General features: G+C 44.9%; 1 protein-coding gene and 1 long non-coding RNA gene across 4 annotated transcripts; both read left to right on the top strand.

The window, feature by feature from the left end:
• The first annotated feature begins 5,079 nt into the window (after nucleotides 1–5,079).
• LOC123598730 (keratinocyte proline rich protein) lies at nucleotides 5,080–9,304 on the top strand. Of its 3 annotated transcripts, none has more exons than XM_045479300.1 (2): nucleotides 5,080–5,188; nucleotides 6,820–9,304. In XM_045479300.1, the coding sequence occupies exon 2, from the start codon at nucleotides 6,847–6,849 to the stop codon at nucleotides 8,605–8,607; it is 1,761 nt and encodes a 586-aa protein (XP_045335256.1). In that variant the 5' UTR covers nucleotides 5,080–5,188; nucleotides 6,820–6,846; the 3' UTR covers nucleotides 8,608–9,304. The 3 variants fall into 3 exon arrangements, with proteins under 3 accessions (XP_045335256.1, XP_045335257.1, XP_045335258.1); XM_045479301.1 differs by lacking the exon at nucleotides 5,080–5,188 and adding an exon at nucleotides 5,406–5,521; XM_045479302.1 differs by lacking the exon at nucleotides 5,080–5,188 and adding an exon at nucleotides 6,427–6,543.
• An 8,417-nt stretch (nucleotides 9,305–17,721) lies between these two features.
• On the top strand, nucleotides 17,722–19,710 carry LOC123596702. The gene is made up of 2 exons (XR_006711813.1): nucleotides 17,722–17,954; nucleotides 19,043–19,710. It is a non-coding gene; the product is annotated as an uncharacterized LOC123596702 (long non-coding RNA).
• Nucleotides 19,711–23,710: the final 4,000 nt, after the last annotated feature.

Raw genomic sequence — 23,710 nt, forward strand, 5'->3', positions numbered from 1 at the left:
TTTAATTGGCCCCTGAGACTTATTACTAGACTGATTTTCATAACGTCATTCAACAAACATTTAATGGGCACTTTCTAGGAATGTGGCTTTCTGCTAGACACAATCTTCTGCCACCAAGATGCTCATCATCTAGTGAAGAAACCAGACACATCAGTAAAGAAGTGCAGTATTTGTAGGTTCCATAAAAGAAGAATTTTGGGGCCCCAGAGTGGATCATTTTACCTGAGGTGATGGCTGTAGTAGAGCTAGGTAAGGCTGAAGGAGACCTTGGAGCTGGGCTAAATGTGATGCAAATCCTAGTGGATATCTGGCACACATGGGTAGAGGGGTGGGTGGGGAGAGAGGGGCAAGAGACTGTTCTGAGCAGAGTAAAGAATTCTGAGAAAAGGCATTTGACATGAAGCACCAGCCTGCATCGGGAGCACATAACTGAGGAGTAGGATATGGCAAAAGGCTTCTCTGTAACCAAAGACAGATTGGTGTTTGATATATCTTTGCCAGCAAGCCCATTTTATACTTCCTTTAATTACGGGATATTGATAACCTAGTGATGCTACACTGATTACATTCTACAAGGCTGAGCATCTGATGAAGCAGGACTGTCCACTCACCATGGTGACAACTGTCTGAGTTTTCTATGATTAAAAGAGTAGTTGGTTTAGTTCTGCACTAGACTCAGTGTATTACTGTTTGATCGTATGAGTGTTACAAGATAGTAGCCCTTTCAGAGGCCCAAAATTCTCTTATAAGAAGGAGTCTGACTTGTCTATCTTATTTTTTATCCTGCCTAGGAAACATACATACATTACTATTAACTTAATTGGGGCAACATTATCAAATTTGCAAAATGTTGAAAAGAGTTAAAGTACGTATATAACTCTACTTTGAGTCTCATACCTACTCCCTGGCTTCTACATATTCTCCATTCATGCATTTCCAACTCCAGCCTCTCTCTGTGTCCTTCTACATCTCCATATCTCCTTGTATGTCCATTTGATGTTCCCAATCACCACCCCTCTTGTGCTTGCTTCCTCTCTTATCTTTAATGCCTCTGTTGAGGGTGGTTGCAAACAGAACTGGGGAGCTCTTCTGCTCTGTTTAGTATTAGCTTTTTTTTTTTTTTTTTTTTTTTTGGTTCTCCCTGATGCAGGGAGGTGTCCTTGTTTCTTTACCTATTAAGCAGCCATTTGGTGACAATCTGTGATAGCATTTTTTGCCTTTACCTAGTTGATATATAAGTACTATGTGGTTTAAATATGCATCTGACCCACTGAAACTGGCACCCTTGTGGTAGGCTAAAACTCTGATTACTTCAGTTCTTGAGGGTAGAGGACACAAGATACTAAGAATTCATATGGAAAGACTTGAAGATACCTGAGAGACAAATATTGCCTCCATTTTGGGATGAAATGGCTTCTGGCTCTTATAGTGGTGGGAGGGAACTCAAATGAAAAGAAGAATTTGAATGATACAAAGGAGAAGTTTTATTGAATTGGTTCAAAAACATACACCTTTGCAAAGAGAAAACAAGTATTTATGTCCTAGCTCTTAGGATCAAGGCATCCTAACATACCAGCAAATTCCGTTAAGTAAGGTTCAATAAGCCTGGGTCCCAAAAGGCCATAACTCCTGAAAAGGTTCTTATAGTAAAATAAAACATAGAGTGTCTCTTATGTATCTGTAACTCATGTCATTGTATATCTACTTCCCAAGACCTCTATCTTTAGATCACTTGGCTATGAATCCTGATTCTGCCATTTCCAAACTTGTGACCACAAACAAATTGTGACTTCTTTGAACTTTGATTTTCTCAGCTATAAAATGATAATAATCTGTACCCCACAGAGCTATTTTAAAGATGAAAAAAGTTAATATATGTCAAATTCTTAGCAAAGTGACAGTTATATGGCAAATGTTCAGTGAATTATCTCTGGGTTTATCCATGCTTTTTGAGTTGCCTACATCTTTTTAAATTAATGCATCCATATATGCTGCTGTCCCAATGCCTCTGTTTCTTTCACATGACCTATTCCACTCCCAGCTTGTACCCTTATACTTCTGTATTGTTTTAATCTCTAACTTCATCTCTATCTTTTGCTCTATATTTCATTTATCTACCTCTATTTTTGTCATTTTTGCAGATGTCTATAAACTCACTCTCTTTTGATACCTTTATATCAATTTGATAAATCATTGCGTTGCTATCACCTATTCCTAGGTTTATACAGTTATATGTCTAGCCATGTATATTTCTTTAAGAAAAGTTTATTTATTTATTTTGAGAGAGAGAGAGAGAGAGAGAGACAGCATACGAGTGGGGGGTTGGTAGGGACAGAGACAGGGAGAGAGAATCCCTCCCAAGCAGATTTCATACTGTCAGGTCCATCCCACGACTGTGAGATCATGTCCTGAGCCAAAATCAAGAGTCGGATGCTTAACTGACTGAGCCACCCAGGCACCCATGTATATTTCTAAATATCCCATCTATTTACACATATTGCAGAAAACTAACACCTCATCTCTTGGTCATTTGCAAGGCTTGCCCTGAGGGCCCTCTTCCATGACCCCACCTCTGTAAAAAAGCAGGAAGCAGGAAGTAACAAGGGGCACAGAGCTCTTTGGTTTCTGGATCAGACAATGTCAATTTGTTTTCCGGTGGGTTTTTTAATGTTTATTTATTTTTGAGAGAGAAAGTGAGAGAGAGAGGGAGAGCGATAGAGCAGGGGAGGGCAGAGACAGAAGGAGGCAGAGAATCCCAAACAAGGTCCTTGCTGTTAGCACAGAGCCTGGTGCCTGGCTTGATCTCACAGACTATGAGGTCATGACCTGACCCTAAATCAAGAGTTGGATGCTCAACTGACTGAGCCACCCAGGCATCCCACCCCAGTGGGTTAAGATCTGTGAACCAACCCCAATTTCATGCCAGTCTCTCACTCGACTCTCCATCCATCAACAGACTGATATTAATTCAGGAATCTAAAGATACAAAGATGAAAAAAAAATAGAGGTTCTTCCTTTAGGAAGTGCACATCTTATCAAGAGATGAGTGAGGGAGACATTAGGATTCAAAAATTCACATTTTGGTGGGGGACAGCTTGTCTGTTTTCAGTTTTCCTTCTTCCCTGATTTTCTGATTACCTTCTAGGCCAATATCAAGCCCAGAACTATACACCTTCAGAGTGCCTTGGCCAAATGTGTGATCAGAGAACTACTTTCTCTGTTATAGTGGAAAGAGTCTGATCTGCAACTAGAGATACTTGGAGTCTTGTCTCTCCAAGGCAACCATTACCTTTAGTTCCCAGACAGATTCATCTCTCTGAGCTTCAGAGTCCTCATCCATAGAATGATAGGGTGGGACTGGAAAATTCCTGGGCACCCTTGTTGTCTTGACCTTCTGAAAGTCTATGATCCTACTCAAGTTTGGAGTGGAATCTGGAGACCCCCTTTGGAATGAGTGATGGAACCCAGAACTCAGACTCTGAAGTCAGGTGGACCTGGGCAGAGACTTCTCCATGGGAGGGATTTCACAGACATGACTGGTATGTGCACTGCAGGTCACAAAGCATTTTTGTACCCATTATCTGATTTTTATCTTCATGAGAACCTGGTGAAATACTTTCACTCCCATTTTCATATGAGGAAACTAAAGCCCAGAGAGCTAAATGGGTAACTGAGTACTAAGTACTTTTGATCAGCCCTCTCATTTAATTCACATGATAATCATATGGCTTTTCTAATTCTTTTCATCTTATTTCTCTTATTTCTTCTTTTTTCTCTTCTCCATATTCCTCCTCATTTTTATTCTTCTGAGGCTCATGGATGTTAAGTAGCTTTCACCCATTAGCAAGTACTAGAGCTCAGATTCAACCTCAAGTCTGTGTAAATCTGAAGTTTGTGCTCATGGCTTGGTCAGAATCTTAAGTGCCCATAGAGGCTGGAGGGTTATGTAAACAAGTGAAATGATCCAGGCAGAAGCATTATTTCACTTTCCTTTAATCTCACCAAAGAAAAACAAAAACACAAGTAAAATAATAAAAAGAAACTTATACTTTGCATTGCATCATGGATATAGTATAGAATGATGGAGAATTGTAGAACATGTAAGTAGGTGTATAACATAAAAGTATATGCCCTAAGAGGGGCAGCTATTAATCATTGGGTTGATGGAAATTAGGCTCATCTATGCCAGATCTTTTGATTTTAGAAGAAAAACTGGATGTCTAGAATCTTAAGTATAATTTCTTTATTTCTAAATATTAATGATTAGTTACTAAAATATATAAGCAAAAAATTATGTAGGCAAAAGATAAAAAGATATCCCATCTTGACTATATCTGGCTCACAGGTGCTAGCTTAGTATTTCTGTCCTGCACTATGCTGTCTTCAAGGACTGCTCCATAGCACTAGCTGAGCACCTGCTGTAAAGCCATCAGGCTGCTCAGCTCAGGACAAGGATGTAGCAGGCAGCCATCCATCTAGCTGTGCTTGTTGCTTATGATCAGCATTTACTCTGAGTGGGTGCTGGATATTTTGAGTATCATTTTTGGCTAGATGTTTTTGTATAAAATAATTGCCTTAATCTCACAAAACCTCTGGAAAGAAGATTTAATTATTTCCATTTTTTAGTTGAGCAAATTAATACTCAAGTTTGTTATAAAGGTCACCCAGTTGTAAGTAGCCAACCTGGGATGTTAGCCTCAGCTCTGACCACATTGTTTTCATCCTGTAGAGTTGCCTCTGTCTTTGAAGTGACTTTAATTGTTTCAAGATAGGGAATTTTTCTACTTTTATATGTATCTGATGAGAATCTGAGATAAGGAGGAAGTCAGGGGCCTGGACTCCTCTCTCAGGACAGAAGATACCTTTGTCACCTTTCATCATCCCTGACACAAGGTCTTCTAGAGATGGAGAAAAAATTGATAGGATGAAGACAGAGGAAGAAAACAAGAATCTGCTCCTTCATAGTCCAGAAGCTTTGACACTGCAGTGAGACACTCCCACATTCTGTAGGTGACTATCAAGGACAAGCATACAGGGAGGGAACTGGCTGCTGGAATGTCAACCTGGGTGATGAGCCAGGCAGATGCCAACCAGCTGTCTCATGGTGTAAGCCAGACCCAGAACCCTTTATATAAAGACAGCCCTCTGTCCAGATGCTCAGCCTGAATGTCTGCTTGCTGTGAGGAGGGTGAGTCCAGAGGTTGGGTCCTGGGATTGGGATAGGGATGCTTCTAAGGGGATGCCCAGATTCACAGGGGTGAGGCATAGTGAGGCGGGGTGGGGGGAAGTTGTGAGCAGAAAAACAGTGGTACATAAACCTGAGGAGTCTTTTAGGGGACATAAGAAGAATATCTATGGAGTTTGTGAGAAGAACTGAGGGTCTAAAGCCTTTGATAACACTGGCCTCCTCCTCAGGTACCATTTTCCTGCATCAGGAACTCTCTCCCTGGAAAAGATGCTTTAGTAATTTACACCTTGTGAGCAGAGTTGTGTGTAGGAGGGTTACCTTCCCCACAGGCATGTGTGTTTACAATTTTTTAATGTTTATTTGTTTTTGAGAGAGAGACAGAGCACAAGTAGGGGAGGGGCAGAAAGAGGGAGACACAGAATCCAAAGCAGGCTCCAGGCTCCGAGCCATCAGCACAGAGCCTGATGTGAAAGGAATGTGTATTTAGATATTGTCTATAAGTGGAGAGGGGAAGGCTTTACCTTTCATTAGAAGCATTTTCAGTATTTCTGAAGCTTATTGAAAAGTGTTTTGTTGAATGGGTTAATTGTTAAATCAGCCACCCTGCTGTGCTGGTCACTGGGTTGCCTGTACACGAACAGGTGAATTTGGGGAGGACAGAGGAATGGAGACTATCTTCTGTTTCTCCCTGGCTACGTGTGGTGTTAGAGAGTATGCCTGCATCCTCCAAGTCATGTTTGTTATGCTCCTGCTGTGGAGGGGTTTATGTGTGGCTGAATGTCAGTCTTGTGATTTAGGAATCTTGCACTTTCTGGGTTACCCCATCTTAGGCAGTTGCTCCCTGCTTTTAAGAGTGACTGGGGAGAAACCATTTCTGAGGCCAGCAGACTGTCCCACTTCGGGTGATTTACAACAGCAACCAGCCTGGGCAAGTTGCCATGTTGGTTCTGAGCCTTTCCAAGGCTTGTATGTTGTGTGTGTGTGTGTGTGTGTGTGTGTGTGTGTGTGTGCATATGTCCATGAGGGTCATTTAAACACATTCACCTAAAAAGATTGAGTGTAGAGAAACAAGCATTTTATGTTGGGTTTGAGCTGGATCCTTGACTTTCTAGTGGATGCTTTGAGTGCAGATGGTACCTGAGTGCTTGCTCCAATACACTAATTTTTACATGTTTTCACATGTATGTGTTCCCAGTGCATGTATGTGAGGATAGTGGGTCCTCTCTCCACCCGCTTCTGTGGGTGCACGGCCTCTACTTTGGAAGCAGTGTTACTTCTACCTCCTATAAGTGGCTCTCCTGCCACTTAGGCCAAGGAATCATGCTGTCTTCAACCCCCTCTTGTGTTGAACACTGGTATGTCCATCCTCCAGGGGAGACCCTGGACATCTGCAACCCCGGATGTGCCTTTGAAGCTCCTTCAGATCAGGACCTCAGGTCCTTTGGTAGATCCAAGGCAGGTCTCATGGGCAGCGGTAACTAATATTGAGTCCATCTAACTCAGAAGTGTTCTTGGGTAAAGGTTGAGAGTTGGAGAGGAAAGGACAGGGAAGAAGCAGGGTGTCTTCCCCTTGGTTTTGTCTCCTTCTTCTCAACAGCTCATGCTCCTAACACTGGTCTTTCTACCCTCAGGTCCCATCACCTGCCTGCATCAGAACCATGTGTGACCAGCAGCAGATTCAGTGTTGCATGTCACTCCCCCAGTGCTGTGTGAAGGGCTCCTCTTTCTATCCCTCCCAGAATCCCAGTGCCAGGAGCCAGGTTGTGGTCCAAGCACCTTGTGAGATGCAAATTGTGGAGTGCCCCGCACCATGCCCAGTTCAAGTTTCCCAGGTAAAATGCCAGGCTCCATGCCAGTCCCAGACCACACAGGTGAAGTGTCAGGCTCCATGCCAGTCTAAGACCACCCAAGTGAAGGGCCAGGCTTCAAGCCAGTCCCAGACCACCCAAGTGAAGAGCCAGGCTTCAAGCCAGTCTCAAATTTCCTGTGTTCAATGCCAGGCTCCATGCCAGCCTCAGGTTTCCTATGTGCATTGTGAAGCCCCATGCCCTTTTCAGACCTGCTATATGGAATGTGCTCCAGTTTATTATACAGAAACTTGTTATGTGGAATGCCCAGTCCAGACCTACATACCCTGTCCAGCTCCTCAGCCTGTCCAGACTTACGTGGCTTCTCCCCCAGTTTCCCAGACTCAGGGAAGATTCTCCACTCAGTGCCAGTATCAGGGCTCCTCCAACAGATGCTCCCCGCAGCGTCAGTCCCAGGCTTCCTACAGCACCTGTGCCCCGCAGTTCCGATCTGGGGCTTACTACGGCGACTGCGCCCCCCAGCGCCAGTCCCGGGCTGCATTTAGCACTTGCGCACCCCAGTGCCAGGCCACTGGCTCTTACCGGAGCTTCACCGCACAGCGTCGCTCGCGGAGCTCTAGCAGATGCCTCCCTGCTCGCCAGCTGCAGCCTTCCTACCGCAGCTGCTCCCCACCACGACGGTCTGAGCCCTACTACAGCGGCTGCCGGTCATCAGCGTGCTCTTCGGGCTCCTATAACTACTGCACCCCTCCGCGCCGCTCGGAGCCCATCTATAGCAGTGGCTGTCCTCGGGCTCGCACTTCAGGCTGCTCTCAGAGATGTGGTCCCAAGTGCCGGATAGAGATTTCTTCCCCCTGCTGCCCCAAGCAGGTCCCCCCGCAAAAGTGTCCTGTTCAGATTCCTCCTATCAGACGCTGCTCTGAGAGTTGTGCCCCACGACCCTCCTGGGGTGCCTTCTGCCCGGAGCTGAGGCCACGTGCAGAGTCACATCCACTCCCAAGCTTCTGTCCACCGTGGCGTCGGGACCAAAGTCCAGAGCCGCCGCTGCATCGATGCCCACCCCCTGCCCCCTGTCCATGCCCACGTCCTGCTCCGCGGCTGTATCCTCGCCCAGAGCCAAGCTCGAGGTCAGGGCCTCGTCCGTGTCCTCCACCGCGGCGACTCTCTGAACCCTGTCTGTGTCCAGAGCCACGTCCAGCCCCACGTCGTTTCCCAGCACAGCGTGAATTTCCCGAATGGCGTCCGTGTCTACAGCCCTATGAGCATCCAGAACCTCATTCACTCCCGGAGCCAATTCCCCTTCCAGCGCCGTGCCCGAGCCCGGAGCCTTGTGTGGAGCCCCCGTGCGATCCCAGCCCGTGCTCAGGCCCCAATCCAATCCCATGTCCGGGGGACCTGGGCTGTCATGAGTCCAGCCCATGCCGCCTGGACACCGAGGCTCCAAGCTGCGACCCAGCTGCTTATAACCAGTGGCAAGGAAGTGGTGACAGCTGTGGACCCTGTGATACGATTCCAGAGCCACAGGGTGTCAGTGATTGTGGAGACCAAGGAGGCCCCTATGTTGGAGTAAAAGGAGGTCCTTCTGCTGGAACAAAGGGTGCTTATTTTTAAAGAAGCATGGCTGAGACATCCCTGCTTTCTGCCCTGAAAATGTCAGACCTCGATTTCCAACATGTCCCTATGTGCCTCTCTCCAAAGGCAGTTGGAGGCTCCCTGCTGCAGAGGTGATGTTGGAACTCCACTGCCTGCCATCTCAGGATCCACACCTGGGTGCCAGGCACCTTTCCAGCCTCACATCTGGATCGTCCCCTATAGGAACCCTCAGTTCTAGCTAGACCAGCCTGGCCACCAGGGCCACAGGATGTTCCTGCCTCCAAGTCTCTGCTCACCTCCACACCACCACCACCCCCCCACCCCTGCCTTACAGGGACCACTTCTCTGCTATGCCCAGCCTCTGAAATCCAGACCATCTTTCAAGACCTTTTCTTTGGAGTCTTTTCTGTTTTTTCCTACTCACAGTAACCTGCACTGACTTCCTAGAACTCATTGCATTGTCCACACCAACCATTTGGCAACTGTCTGCAACATCTCTTGAATTATTTACCTTTCCCTGCCCAACTAGGTTGTAAACTCCCATTAAAATGGAGTGAGAATATCCCTAAAGTCCCGTGCTCCTCCTTTGGCAGGCAGCTGCTCAGCCAAGTGTGTGGGTTAGCAGCCTGAGCCATGATCTATCCTGATAGGCAGACCCAGGATTGAGGACAGAAGGAGGCCATGTGACAATAAAGACGATACTCTCATAGCCTGAGTCCTGCATAATGACTGGTTTTTTTTTTTACACCTTCCTGACTCTCTGGGATAAGCTTCTTCTTCTTCTTCATCTTCCTCTTCGTCTTCGTCTTCATCTTCGTCCTTATCTTCGTCTTCTTTCAAAATCAATGCTGGGTTTATTGAAAAAAAGACTGGGATAAGCTTCTTTATTACTCTTTTTCTTGAGTTTATTGTACCCATGGTCTGAGCTTTCCTTAACCAGTGGGCTTCCTTGTGGGTTTTCTGTCTCCCCTCAGTGTCCTGGAGTCTGGTAGGAGAATATGGATAAAAGGCAGGAGGAATGAGAGAACAAGAAAAATAACTCTTGCTCCTCAATCTGGGTTAAAGCTCTCAGGTCCAGGCTAGACAGGTCACCCAGCAGTCTGTGGAGTCGGTAGGAGGAGGGGAGCTTGAGGAGAACTGGAGGATCTCTGATATTCCACACAGGATACACTCTTCTTTTGTTCAGGTTAAACTGTTTGTACTTTTCTTTTCTTTACTTTTTTTTTTAACATCGTAGAAAAGGTAGCATCTGAGGCTGCCTCTGCATTCCTCTACATCTCTTGAATCCCATTTGGCATGGTGGTCTTGACAGCATAAGGGTGAGGCTTGGAGGCGCAGGAGAGAGAGGGTGCCTTTTCCTCCCACTCCCTCCCTGAGATTTTGGTAGAGTCCCATCCCTAAGGAATGTGGTGAGAAAAGTCCTCAAGATACAGGAAGGCAGCCTGGCTATGTGCCTAAGTGACATCCCTCATGACCATGTAACATGAGACCACCTAATCAGACTGTATGTCTATACATTACCCATATATGGGAGACAAAGAAGTAGAAAATGCGTACAAGACTATGCCATGTGGCATTTGGTCTCAGTTTTTCGGGTACAAACCCAACTGAACCAGTGCTGGGACAAATAAAGTTGCTTCCTGGAAAGAAAACCTCAGTGTCACAACTTTCTGTGCGAGAAACCTGCAACAAGAAGGGTGCTATGGAATGAATGCTTTTGAGGGAAGACTTTCCCCAAAGGGAGACAGTGCCCTGAGGCCACCAGGGCCTATAGAGGATAAAAGGTGTCCTCTGAAGAGGACACCAGGGGGTGACCCTTGCCTGGACGCTCAGCTCCAGCTCCACAGTTGGGCACCACAGATCTAGGGCCTGGCTCTGAGGACACCTTTCCCTCGCCCCAGGATCTGGTCCTGCAGTGTCAGAGTGGAGACCTAAGAGACACCTGGCAAAGGAAAACTAAGGTTCTTTATGTGAAGTCCATTTGTTCATTCATTTTTTTATTGACAAATATTCATTGCTTACCTGCCAGGTAGTCACTGGCAAAAGGGACATAGATAACCCTTGTTTGCTCTCAGACAGCTTACAGCCTAGCGTATAGGTTCTTAGTGTAGAACTTGGACCGGCAGCATCAGCACCACCTAGGACTTTGTGATAAATGCAAACGCATCACCCCAGACTTACTGAAGTAGAGACTCTGGGTGAGGAAAGCTGGGTTTTAGCCAGCCCTCCACATGTTTCTGATGCCCAGTAATGTTTTGTTGTTACTAGTTTAGTGAAATACCTTATGCAGGTAGAATAGATAGATAGATAGATATAGATGATAAAGATATAGACATAGATATAGATATCCTTTGATTTCCATAATAGCCCATCACACAGACATTTTTATCTCACCATTTTGCAGAGCTGGAAACCTAAGCACACAAGCCAAAGTCACACAGCCAGACTCAATTCTAAGCTTACCTTCCTGTCTCCTACTACATATGGCACCTTTCATCTCAGTCACAGTCCCTGCCTCTTCCAGAGTTCTTTCCTGTATCAACTCAGTTATTTTTCCAACACACTTTTGGAGTGATCTCATTTATTGGACAGGTTATTTTCACCAGTTTTACTTTTGCCTCTTCTCTTCAAATCTAGGTTGCTCTAGGACTATATCTGCTCTGTGGCACAGGCCCCAGTGGCCTGGCAAGGCCAAGACACCCCTATTTTTCTATCACCCAGGCCCCTGGGTGGGGATGGGGAAAGGCTTGAAAGATTCAGATGAGGATTCTCATTAGATCTCTCCCCCTGTTCTCTCAAGCACACCCTAAACAAGGACCTTCTTGTCTGGAGGATAAGTGGGGAGAAGTCCATTCCCTCAAGATACAGAAGAAACACAGACCTGGCTGGGAGACAAGGGCATTCTTTCCTAGGAAACCCCATCCTCCTTAGGCTCAAGGTATAGGTCAACACAGAGGCTGTTTGTTGCAATGATCCATTACATGCACTGTTCTCTGAGGATAGACTCTGGCCCCCAGGATACCTAGCCTGGATATGGAAAGAGATTAGATGATGGTAGAATAGGGAGGTCTTTGGGTGAGTCAGGCTGGGCCTGAGGCTCCCTCACAGACCAGGACGGTGCATGAACCAACCCCAGTGCCATCTCTGTAGCCAGAGGAGCTGACAGCCCAACACTCCTCTCTCCTGGGGCACTAGTCTGAAATTGGGTCCTCCACCTCCTCTGATATGATGCCCAGGCTTGAGCTTCCAGTTAGGCCACCTGTGAAAATTTAACAGCCTCTCTATGGCAGCTATGAGGAAAGGGCTGTTTGTGAGTATGTGTGTCTTCATATTCTTTTGTGGGCTTCTTTACATTGCATGTGTCTATGGGTCTGCTGTTATATGTCTATTTTTTTTAACTTCTTTTTTCAACGTTTATTTATTTTTGGGACAGAGAGAGAGCATGAACGGGGGAGGGGCAGAGAGAGAGGGAGACACAGAATCGGAAACAGGCTCCAGGCTCCGAGCCATCAGCCCAGAGCCCGACACGGGGCTCGAACTCACGGACCGCGAGATCGTGACCTGGCTGAAGTCGGATGCCTAACCGACTGCGCCACCCAGATGCCCCATGTCTGTCTATTTTAAAACTTGGAGTTTCCAAGATGTATGTGGCAATGGGGACTGCAACCTCAGGAGTGTGGTTTAAGATATACCTATGGCCCTTCAATCTTGGCTTTGGATGATCTTTCCAGTCATCCCTTCCACTCCCTACCCTCCACTGTTTCATGGATGACCTACCTCTCAGTTCTCTGCCTTTTCCTTTTTTATTAACCATTTGAACAAAACTTACAGGGCTGAGGATTGGAATTTCAGAGCAAAGAAGACTGTTTATAAAAGCCCTTTAAAGGTACTCAAAGGCCTGTGAAATAATCTCCTTATTGAATATCACACTACTAATCTGAGGCAGTGCACATGCTGTATAGCATTGTTTCCAGTTCAGTTTGGCACCATTGCCCAGAAATGCCAATGCATTGGGCAGTCACAAACAGTGAGGCAGAGGTCGGCCAGACTCCTTGACATCCAGTAACAGGGCCCAGCTTCCAGAGATGAGGGGCTAGTTAGTCTGAGTGAATGTAAGAGAGATTGGGTCTAAAGACCATGCCTCCCACCCTGGAATCCTGCTTATATCTGTCTGAAATTCTCTATCCTTTCCTTTTTTCTAAGCCTCCTTCCCTGGGATTAGTGTCTTGCAGAATGAGGGATTGCACTAGATATTCTCAGAAGTTCCTTCCAGACAAGGTGGGTTAGCCACAGTTCCTCTCTGCCACAGATACTAGGCAATGTGGAATGACCTGGAACCCACTTAAAGACACTTAAAGAGCCCCAGGATTCATCCCAGACCAACTTAAATTGAATTTATAGAGGAAGAATCTGGGACCTCAATTTGAAACTTATTCTGATCAGCTGGAGATAGAAACCATTGCTATAGTGAATACCTAGGGGTATGAGCTACCCAATATCTACAAGGAGAGTTGAAACTTGCACACATCTGGCCACAGCATGAGGAGGAGGTGGACATGGTGGCAAAAATGGGGCTGAATACAAACTGGTTTTTGTGAGAAGTTTTATGTAATTACTCTATGTGAGAGTCAAATATTCTACTCCTCAGTCTAGGGGCACTACAAGACCAAGCAGTCTCTTATTTTCTCTCAATTAAATCCCCAAACACTGGCACCTAAAATACCCAGAATGGGGCTCTTGAGCATGGCTGAAGTAGCGGGGTTGTCTGATATATGTTACAGATACTATACTAGGAGAAGGTATATTTGGTATATTTCTCCTTTACCTAGGCATTACCTAAGCATTAAGAGGGAGAAATTCCACATTCCATAGTTTGTCCTGCAGACTAGAATAGTCCTGGATGAATAAACAAATGGAAGTGTTATGAATAAGGGAATAGCTTAGCTCTTTATAATGGAGTGGATAGGTAGATAGTAGTAATCAGAAGACAGGCAATGCTCATAACATATAGAAGAATATCCAGGTGGTGAACAAGACTTGGTCCCTGGCTATAGCATACTCCTGATTTCTGGCCTGATGGGACATCCCAGAAGATCCACATGCCCATGGCTTGAAACTAGTTAGGAAGAGAGGGTGATGCCTGTGATCAATGTGCTTCCCCACCACCAGGGACCATCAAACTCATTCCTCCAAAATATGAAGCTTCCTGACCTGGAAGGCGAATCTAGAAGTATCTAGAAACCTAGGAATTACCCAAGCTATGCTAAACCCACCCATCACTATCCTCACATCTTGTCATAGGAACCCTGAGTTGTGTTAACACCTTTCCTCTATTCTCAAATGTTATATCTGTCAGAAAGAAAACCACTTACCAACTTGTATCAACATATCCATTCATCTGGCAAACATTAATTGAGACCTAGCTATCTGTCAGGAACTGTGCTTGGTTTTGGAAATACAATGGTGAGCAAGGCAGACACTGTCTTGCCCACAAGGAGTTTGAGAGGCAATAGAGCTTATGAGAGCTTCAACATGTGAGGCACAGGGCACCATGGAAACCTATAGAAGAGGCAGTTAAGTGACTCAAGTCCTTAGAGGAGGTACCTACTCCCTCAGTGGGAGTTATCCGATGAATGGAGGAAGGAGGAGAGTGTTCCAGGAAGAGATAACAACAGGTATACTGTCATTAAACTGACATCATGACAGATAACCCAGAGAGGAGTATTTCCTCCTTACTTGAGCATCTTTCCTGGTTCCTAACCAGGTATGGTGCCAGGACTCCATCCTTACCCTGCTCTAATAAACTTCTTATCAATATTTTAGAAAAAAACTTGAGAGGAAGCTGACCTAAATTTCAAGTGACTTCAAGTTATGAGGGAGGATTGAAGAACAGAGTCCTATTTAACATGGGTTAGAATAATGGACCTAATCTGACAAGATAAAATGTAATTAAGATAAATGTGAAGTTCTGAGTTTAAGTTAAGGATCTCCTCTACTTGTAGATGAGTGGATGCATGGAGAGCCACACATACAGAGAAGTTTGGTTGATTAAAATCTTACCATGGGGCAAGTGTGGCACATGGTGATTGAGCTCTTGTTCTTCATTATTAGTCATGATAGTGTTGCTGTGCTTGGTCCAGACAGTGGTGCAGACAGTGCACAAATGGGAGTGAGGCTGGAGGATGATGTGTCATTCCACTATGTGTCAGACACCACTGGAGACAGGAAACTTACATCCTTCCTTATACTCACAACTTAAAAAGATATTATTTCCTCCAATTTATAAACAGTGTCACACACACACACTCACACTCACACACACACACACACACACACACACACACACACACAAATCTAGTGAGGTTAACTAATTTGGTCACACATCCAAGATCTAATAATGCTAGAATCCAAGCCCAGGCTTATCTTGCTCCAAAACTTGGTCTCCCTTACTGTGGAAAGAAGAATAATGTTTGTTTGTTTGTTTGTTTGTTTGTTAAAGTTTATTTATTTTGAGAGAGGAGAGTTCATGTGCAAGTGAGCAAGTAGGAGAGGGATAGGGCGGTGGGGGGGGGGGGAGCAGTTTCTGCATTGCCAGAACAGAGCCCCATGTGGGGCTCAAACTCATAAATCATGAGATCATGACCTGAGCTAAAGTTAGCCACTCAACTGACTGAGCCACCCAGGCACCCCTTAAAAGGAGTAGCATGTTGCTTTCTTTTATTTATAAGGCTTTATTTCAGGAACAATAGAACTCAAGAGCTTAAATCCAATGGATGGAAACCATTTCTGGCTAGAAATAAAGAGGATAATTTGTCACAACTGTGTGGAAATGGAACACACTGTTTATCCCATATTCAATAAACATTTATTCAAATACTGAGTTTTTACTGTGTGCCAGGCATTATTCTGGGTGCTTGGGACACACTGGTGAATGAAATAAAAATAATTATTCTCAAGGAACTGATATTCTAGCAGATGAAAACACAATAAAAATGGACATGTTTTAAAAATATATACAACATATTAAAATATACAAACAGCTCTGGAGATAAGAACAAATTCAGCAATGGAGATGTTTTAGTGGGCATCCCAGACAGTGTAAGAAAGGGAGGGGAACTGAGCTCAATATGTGGAAAAAAAGGCCCCAGGAGGTGTGCAACTGTGAGCCAGTACACAGGAATAGAAAGGGCATAGGAGAAGCATTCTGAGACAGGATTTGGACCCCAGCTCCACCACTTACTAGTAGAGAGGTATTAGCTTTGGCAGTTTCCCTGACACAAGTTTCCTTCATTTATAAAATGTGGCTAAAAGAAAAATACGCTTGTGTCACTCTGAGGATTAAATACATCACTTAAGTTATATATACCTTGTATACTACAAAGCACTACAAATACATTGCCTTTAGCAGTGAGATGTCACTCCTAAGAAGAGAAGTACAGGGAAGAGATGACAATCAGCCTATCAGATGAGGTTGGTTGCAAAGCCAGGCTAAGTCCAGGTCCAAGCAAAGGCTGGTTGGGTGGACAGGCAGAGGGAGAGCACAAACATGAATGAAAGTGGGGAAGTGGTCAGCTGGGGCAAGCCAGGGGAGGCACAGAGGAGCAGGATTGAGGACTGAAGGGATGCTGGAGGGCAGATGGGAGCAGGTTGGAGTGATGGGTGGTGGGAAAGACTCAAGTGGGACACTCTAGGAGGAAGGGATTTGGGGACAGTTTGCTCAGATGTCAGGGCCAATGTTGGCTTCCAGGGTAGTGAGATGAGGCGCTATCACAAATGGTCATCACTGTGTTGATGCCACCCCGCCAGTTTGCCAGCAGCATGGTTCCTTGGGTCAGCCAGAAGAAGAGGAAGTGCCAGGGAGGGGAGGCTCTCAATTAATCAGAAATACTTTTAAGGATTGAGTCGAGGTTAGGCCCTTCGTCACAGAAAGGCCTTGTGACTGGAGCCAGCCTGGATAAGAAAGCTGGATTGGGCAATCAGTTAACTAATCATTTCTTTCCACAGCATCTCATCACATTCTTCAGAGGTTTGTTTTGTTCAGTCAGAAATCCCAGGGGCGCCTGGGTGGCGCAGTCGGTTAAGCGTCCGACTTCAGCCAGGTCACGATCTCGCGGTCCGTGAGTTCGAGCCCCGCGTCGGGCTCTGGGCTGATGGCTCAGAGCCTGGAGCCTGTTTCCGATTCTGTGTCTCCCTCTCTCTCTGCCCCTCCCCCGTTCATGCTCTGTCTCTCTCTGTCCCCAGAATAAATAAACGTTGAAAAAAAAAAAAAAAAATTAAAAAAAAAAAAAAAAAAAAAAAAAAAAAAAAAAAGAAATCCTGGAGGTGTTTCCAGTGAGTAGAGTCTGAATCTCCTGCAGTAAAGCAGGGTTTCCTGCCCTTACCACTAGTGACATTTTGGTTGGAATAATTCTCTGTCATGGGAGCACATTGTAGGGTGTTAACTAGCACCTCTGGCTTCTACCCAGTAGATGACAGTATCAAACACAACCCCCTCCCCACCAGCTGTGAGGTTCAAAGAAGTTGAATACTCTGGTGAGGTCCCTAAAGCCTCTTTTCTCAACCATTATGCTATACAGTAACCACACCCCCCCCCCCCCCCCCGCCTGCCAACTTAGACCTGTAGATTTTCACACAAGCCATGTAGATCCAAAGGTCCAAATGGAACCATATGATTTCACTCATATGTGGAATTTAAGAAACGAAACAAACAAGCAAAGGGAAGAAAAAAAAGAAGAGAGAGACAAACAAACCAAGAAACAGACTCTTAACTATTGAGAACAAACTGATGGTGGGCGAAGGGAGGAATGGGTGAAATAGGTGATGGGGTTTAAGGAGTGCACTTGCTGTAAGGAGCAGTGGGTGTTGTATGGAAGTGTTAAATCACTATATTGTACACCTCAAACTAATATAACACTGTTTGTTAACTAACTGAAATTATAATAAAAACTTTAAAAAACCCACCCACAAAGGTGTGGATAGAAAATTACTATCTAAGGTGGAAAGAAAGGAGAGGCTGTGTGACCAGGTCCTTAAGCATGAATAGAAAATCTTTCCATAGAAAAAAGGCAGCAGAGGACTCCAGAAATGAGTATGTCCATTTCTACCTACCACAGTCCCCATTGGAAACAGGTACTTTCCTAGCTGGGAGGAGCTACCCTGAGTCCCTAGAGGGAGGCAGGGAGGAGCTGCCACTCATCACCTGTCACAGGACCATGTGGGTGGCAGGAGGCGGTCCTGTCATCCCCAGGTCCTGTCTCACAGGCTGGGGCAGAGCCCAAGGCCAGGATAAAAGGGACTTGGGAACAGAGCCCCTCCATGCACTCCTCTCCTGAGGTACTGACAGACCCAGTGCTGCCTGTGCACCGGTAAGTGCCCCTGGGAAAGAGAGCAGAGCCTTCTACAGAGGGAGCTCAGACAGAGCAGGGGACAGAGGCTTGGGCTCTGGTTTGAAGGACAAGGATGAGGACCCAGAAAATCTGAATCAGGAGGGCCAGGGTGGGATCGGTGAGAAAGACCGAAAGCAACTGGGAAGATTTGTGTGCTATACGCTAGAGTTTTAGAGACAGCAGTAGCTGGGTATGTTTCTCTGGTGTTAGGAAATAAAAACATTGATGGCTAGATTATGCTAGAGTGGGTTACATAGTGGGAATATAGTTTTGGAAATACAGCTGGGCCCAAGTGCAGGAACAGTGTGTTGAGGATGTTGGTACTTAAGAGAAGAGAGAATCAGAGACACCTGTGGATCTGTTTAGACTCCAACAAGAATTCTTGGGAATTGAGGGCACACTGGAGCTGAGAAGCCCTGAGATGTTCCTAGAAAACAGGCCGTGGGAGGGGGACTACATGGATTAGAGCACTGGGTTGGGAGTCGAGGAGTCTGAGAATGGAACTGTGACAAGCTAGTGAATAGCACTGGGATAGTGGATTTGCCTCTTTTCCTTTCAGTTTCTTCATTTATAAATTGAGTCGGTTGGGACAAATTAACTCCAAGGCCCCTTGCAATTGTGATTTTCTATATTCTGCAAAACCAAAAACATATCAGAAATCCTTCCAAGAGAGAATGTTTTTGCTTTTTCCTTGAAGAGGCTTTCTGTGCTAAAATGGTCCCTAAACTGGATGTTTGCAAGATTCTTGGTGACACGGGAAAATGAATGCTGGCCTGGGGTCAATTTATTTCATGTCTTTTTCTCTGACACCAAGGAAGTGGTAATAAGCATCAACTTTCTTTATATATTTGGAGGTGACATTGTTGACAAATGGGGTTTGAAATGTGACTGTGTGAAAGAAGACACGTGGTACACCAGTAAGAGTGATAAAAATGTCAGAGATGATTTTATGTCTGATCTCAAGACTTTCAAAATAAGGTGCTAGAAATGATACTGAAAACAGGAAGGGGTGGGGTGGGGGGCTCTGGGCTCTGTGTCCTGGGTCTGACTGTGTGACTCTCCCTCAGCTCCTGACCCTGCCTGCAGAGATGTCCTGCCAGCAGAACCAGCAGCAGTGCCAGCCCCCTCCCAAATGCCCCCCCAAGTGTCCTGCCCCCAAGTGCCCCCCCAAGTGTCCCCCAAAGTGCCCTCCAGTCTCTTCCTGCTGTGGCTCCAGCTCTGGGGGTGGAGGCTGCTGTAGCTCTGGGGGCGGGGGCTGTAGTAGCTCTGGGGGTGGTGGCTGCTGTAGCTCTGGGGGTGGTGGCTGCTGTCTGAGCCACCACAGGCGACGCAGATCCCACCGCCACAGGCACCAGAGCTCTGACTGCTGCAGCCAGCCCTTGGGGGGCTCCAGCTGCTGTGGAGGGAGCAGTCAGTCATCCGGAGGCTGCTGCTGAAGTGGATTCTGAGCCAAGAAGAGCAGAAATAGAAGCAGAAAGGAGGAAGGTCATCTTTCTTGGGTCTGCCTGCACTGCTGAGACATTTCAGTGAAGACTTCAAACCATGTTCTCAAGAATCTTCTTACCTGGAATCCAGAAATCTGTGCCTTCTTAAACACTCATTTTCTGAACTCTGATCCCATGTCTGCAGCCTGCATGCCCTGGGAACCCCAGATAATGATTCCTATGCCATTCCACAGATGATTTCTTTGGTAGTTCCCTACCTGAAGCAAAACAATAAAATAATCTACTCATCATCTTGTTCTAGCTTGCTTTTCTCTTGCTTATAACTGTGCTGGGAGAGATGAGCATGTCTGATCTCAGCTCTGTCTCCTCTTGTCATCTGGGCCCTGAAGCAGCATTGCTTGTTTTTGAAGGGATGGAAAAATTCTCTACTTTCAAGTTCTTCCAGTTGGACTAATAATTCAATCAACACGAGACAGATTAACAAGAGAAAAAGCCCAAGTTTTATTAAGCGTGCACAGAAGCCCAATAATGAAATTGAGGCCCAAGGAAGTGACCAAGGCAGGCAGTTTTATACTTTTCAGACACAGAGATAATAAATCTGTGAGGCATTGACAGGACAAAGAAAGCTTAATGTTGGGAGCTTCAATTCGTAAGGGATTCTAAACAGATTTTGGTCCGGGGTGGTAAATTAGTAAAAAGTAACAAGGGTTATCATACGGCCTCTTCTGCCCTAAATTTCCCACCTCTGGTGAGAAATTTCCCACCTCTGGTGATAAGGGTGTCTCCTTCTCTCCTGCTACAGGGAGGGTATTCCTTCCCTGTATTGACATGGGAGATGTATTCCTTCTCTCAGAGGGGCAGAGGAAAGTCTGAGTGTCCTTCTTGCACAGGCTGTCTCTGAAGTACCTTTAATTGGAAGTAATCATTATGCCATTGTGGCACATGTGGGGGCGGCCTACCCTGGGCCTCCACAGTCCCATCCTCTGACACTTCTCTGCAAGTTTCACATATTAAAGCCAAGCTGGTGACTGGGGAGGGAGAAAGCAGGGAAGTAAATGAGGTAAGAGATCTACAAACAGCAGACAGACCACAGTTTAGAATGAAGATGAATGAACAGAGAAGAACAAATGGAAGCATACCTCCCCACAGCCCCTTGAACCAATCCCCTCAACCTGGATATAGATGGGTCCAGCAGAAAGTCTGTGCTTCATCTGTCTAATGAAGAACATGAATCCTTTCTTTTAACAGATTCAGGTGAGATTAATCTGTCCTGTTGGGTTTATAGAGAAGCAACACTGTCCACTGATGTCGCCCAGGTTCCTCTACGCAGGGCAGTCCATGGGCCCAGAGCACGATGACTTTGGAGTACCACAGAGGCTACGCTGCTAAGTTCTGATTGGAGTATTTTCAAAGTTTGCATAGTGATACTGAACTCTTGTTACATCACCATAGAGAGTTCTAGGATTGCTTTTTCTAATTTATAATCTCCAATATTTGGGAATAAGACCCTCAATGCTGAAAAGAACTTGGAATAATGATATAACAGTGGATTTTCTACAATGGGCATGTTTATGTAGCACAATTTTATGAACAAAGAAGCCCAAGTTTATAATTTGCCTGGCATTTAGGGTGGAGTACTTAGTGACAAAAAGATCCAGGTATCCAAGTCCACATCATCCTGACCATTTAGGTGGGAAAACTTTGTAGACCTTATTGCCACATAACATAAAGAGACCAGTGTGGTTTATGACAAAGTTAGATTTGAACCTGTAACTTTCAAAGTGTGGAGTGTTCTGTGTCCTTTGATAATGTGAATATCCACACATCTCCATTTTTCACATCCTGTCAATCTATGAGAGCAGAACAGGTTGCTAAAAAGGTGATGTAGGAGGCCTGTAGTTTAGTTCTGGCAGCGATAAATTTAGTTTTGTCACCTAGCCAAGTGCATCCAGAGTTTTGATGGACTCAAATATAGTTTGTGGAATTGGGTAGTCTAACAAGGGGGTAGCTGAGGTATCCTGTATTGTACAGGGTTGATGTATAAAACATTTGGTGATTTGGCAAATGTCTATGCTAGAGTTATTTTTAATTTCCTTGCTAAGTTTAAAAATGCTATTTTTAGTATCAAACCACAGGATTTGGTTGCAATAAAATTTTGGTGTATCTCCCAGGAAAAGTCCAGTGACAAGTCTGTTTTCAATGCAAAGGGGAAATTTTTCAGCTATTGCCTTTACTCTGACAAGGGATAGTCCTTGAGATTCTGCAGAGATTTTCTGGAGCCCAAGTAGCTCACCAGGGAAAGAAGCAGAATGATGTTCTTCTGGTTGTGAATACCATACCTTGTCATCTGTCCATCTTCCATGCTCAGGCAACCAGGGGTTCACATCTGCAGGAGCAAAGACTAGCTCAGGTTCTTTTCCATTATCTAGATGTTGGCATAGCCAACAGTCAGACTGATTTGTTAATGTGGCAGGGTTTGGTAAACTGGCATAAGGAAGTGTTTGGTCCGTGCCTAACGTATTGAAAAACAGAGGGTCAGTAAGAGCAAGACACAGATTGGAAAGGACCCTATAGTGGAGACTTAAAGAGAGGAAGTAGGATAGACAAGCACTCCTCAGTCAGCCTCCCAACAAATAATCTTTAAAATAGGAGAAAGGATTAAAAAGTATATACATATACTTTTTTAGTATTAAAAAATATATAAGTCCAGGAGTTTAAAAAAAAGGAGGGGGTAGGTAAAAGAGTAGTTTCTTTATCAGTGCTTTTAGGAAAAACTGTCTACATCATGGTGATGTTGCTTCTGGGACCTGGGACTTGGCCTTATTTTCAGGTCACCTGTAGGACATGGTCTCCCAGTTGCCTTGCAGGTGTTGATCTGGGTCTATTTGGTACAGTTTGCATGAATCCAGCAAGATTTCTCTTATATTCTGATGTCATGTAGGTTGTCATTAACACCTCATAGAGCCTTTCCCAACAAGGTACCAGCATGTCTTTTATTCTAAAGACCTTGATGTAGACACTTCCCTTGTTGAAAGTACCCATCAGTTGGTGGAGGCAATGCCTCTTTTACTTGTTGATGGTATGCTTCAAGTAAACAAGTTAATCCTTATATAGTTAGTCATATCATAAAATTTCTCACTTCATCCCTGAATGAAAAGTTCAAAGGTGCAAGTAGATATTGGACCACCAAACACTATTTCAAAAGGGGTCAATCCATGCCTCCTTTTGGAGTATTAATAAGGGCAAAGGGCAATGCTTCTGGCCATTTAAGTCCAATTTTTGACTGATCTTCTCTAAGGTCTTTTTTATGTAAATATTTTTAAGTTCCACTTGCTCTGATTGAGGATGATATGAGGTATGTGATTTAATGAGTGCCCAGAGTTTTTGCAAGTCCGTGGTTTATCTCCGCTGTAAAGTGAGTTCCTTGGTCTAACTCAGTCACTGAAGGAATGCCAAAATAAGGAATAATCTCAGTTATTAATTTCTTTACAACTGCTGTGGCATCAGCATGTCCAGTTGGATCCCACTCTCCATCTACTAAACATGCAGACAATGATCAACCAGTGAGAACAGACCAAATCTGGGGGCAAATCTATAAAATCCAGCATGGGTCTAGGAGATCTTCCCAGGGCACACCGATTTCTTCCAGAGAGTTGGTGAGGTTTATAAGTAGTGCACTTGGAAATAATTTGTGGATGTCAGGGCAAAACCAATTGTCTTATTTCTTTCATTATTCTGTTTGCACCTATGTCCCATTTGGTGGGAGATAAGTGCAAGCCAAAAGGTTAAAAGAAAAGGGGATAGAGGAAGCTCATTTGGCCTAACACATAATCCATCTGATAATTGTTTGGCACTCTTGTGTCCAAGTGTCCTTTTCAGATTTGGGCATTTGCCTGATAGTTAATATCAGTGAGGAATATAGGTCGGATTAGAAACTGGGTGGAGAAAGGATAAGGGGGTTCATGTGGGACTGTGTATTGAGCAGCTGTCAGCCCTACCATTTCCTAAAGATACAATGTCAATTTCATCAGTATGGGCTGAACAGTGAGCACCGGCAACTTTAGAAAGGAGTGGAACACCTTGTAACAGGGCAGCAATTACATGCCCATTAGCAACAGGAGTACTTGTACTTGCAGAAGTTAAGAATCCAAGCGATTTACAAACTGATCCTCCCATAAATACCAATAAAGAAGCTGCTTAGAATGAGAACTGCCTAAAAAATTTTCCAAATATAGAAGTTTTTCCTATTCAAAAGATCTACCATCTGGCCACTGCCAAGTGGGATCAGCA

This window comes from Leopardus geoffroyi, chromosome C1 (assembly GCF_018350155.1).
Source record: "Leopardus geoffroyi isolate Oge1 chromosome C1, O.geoffroyi_Oge1_pat1.0, whole genome shotgun sequence".
Taxonomy (NCBI): Eukaryota; Metazoa; Chordata; class Mammalia; order Carnivora; family Felidae; genus Leopardus; species Leopardus geoffroyi.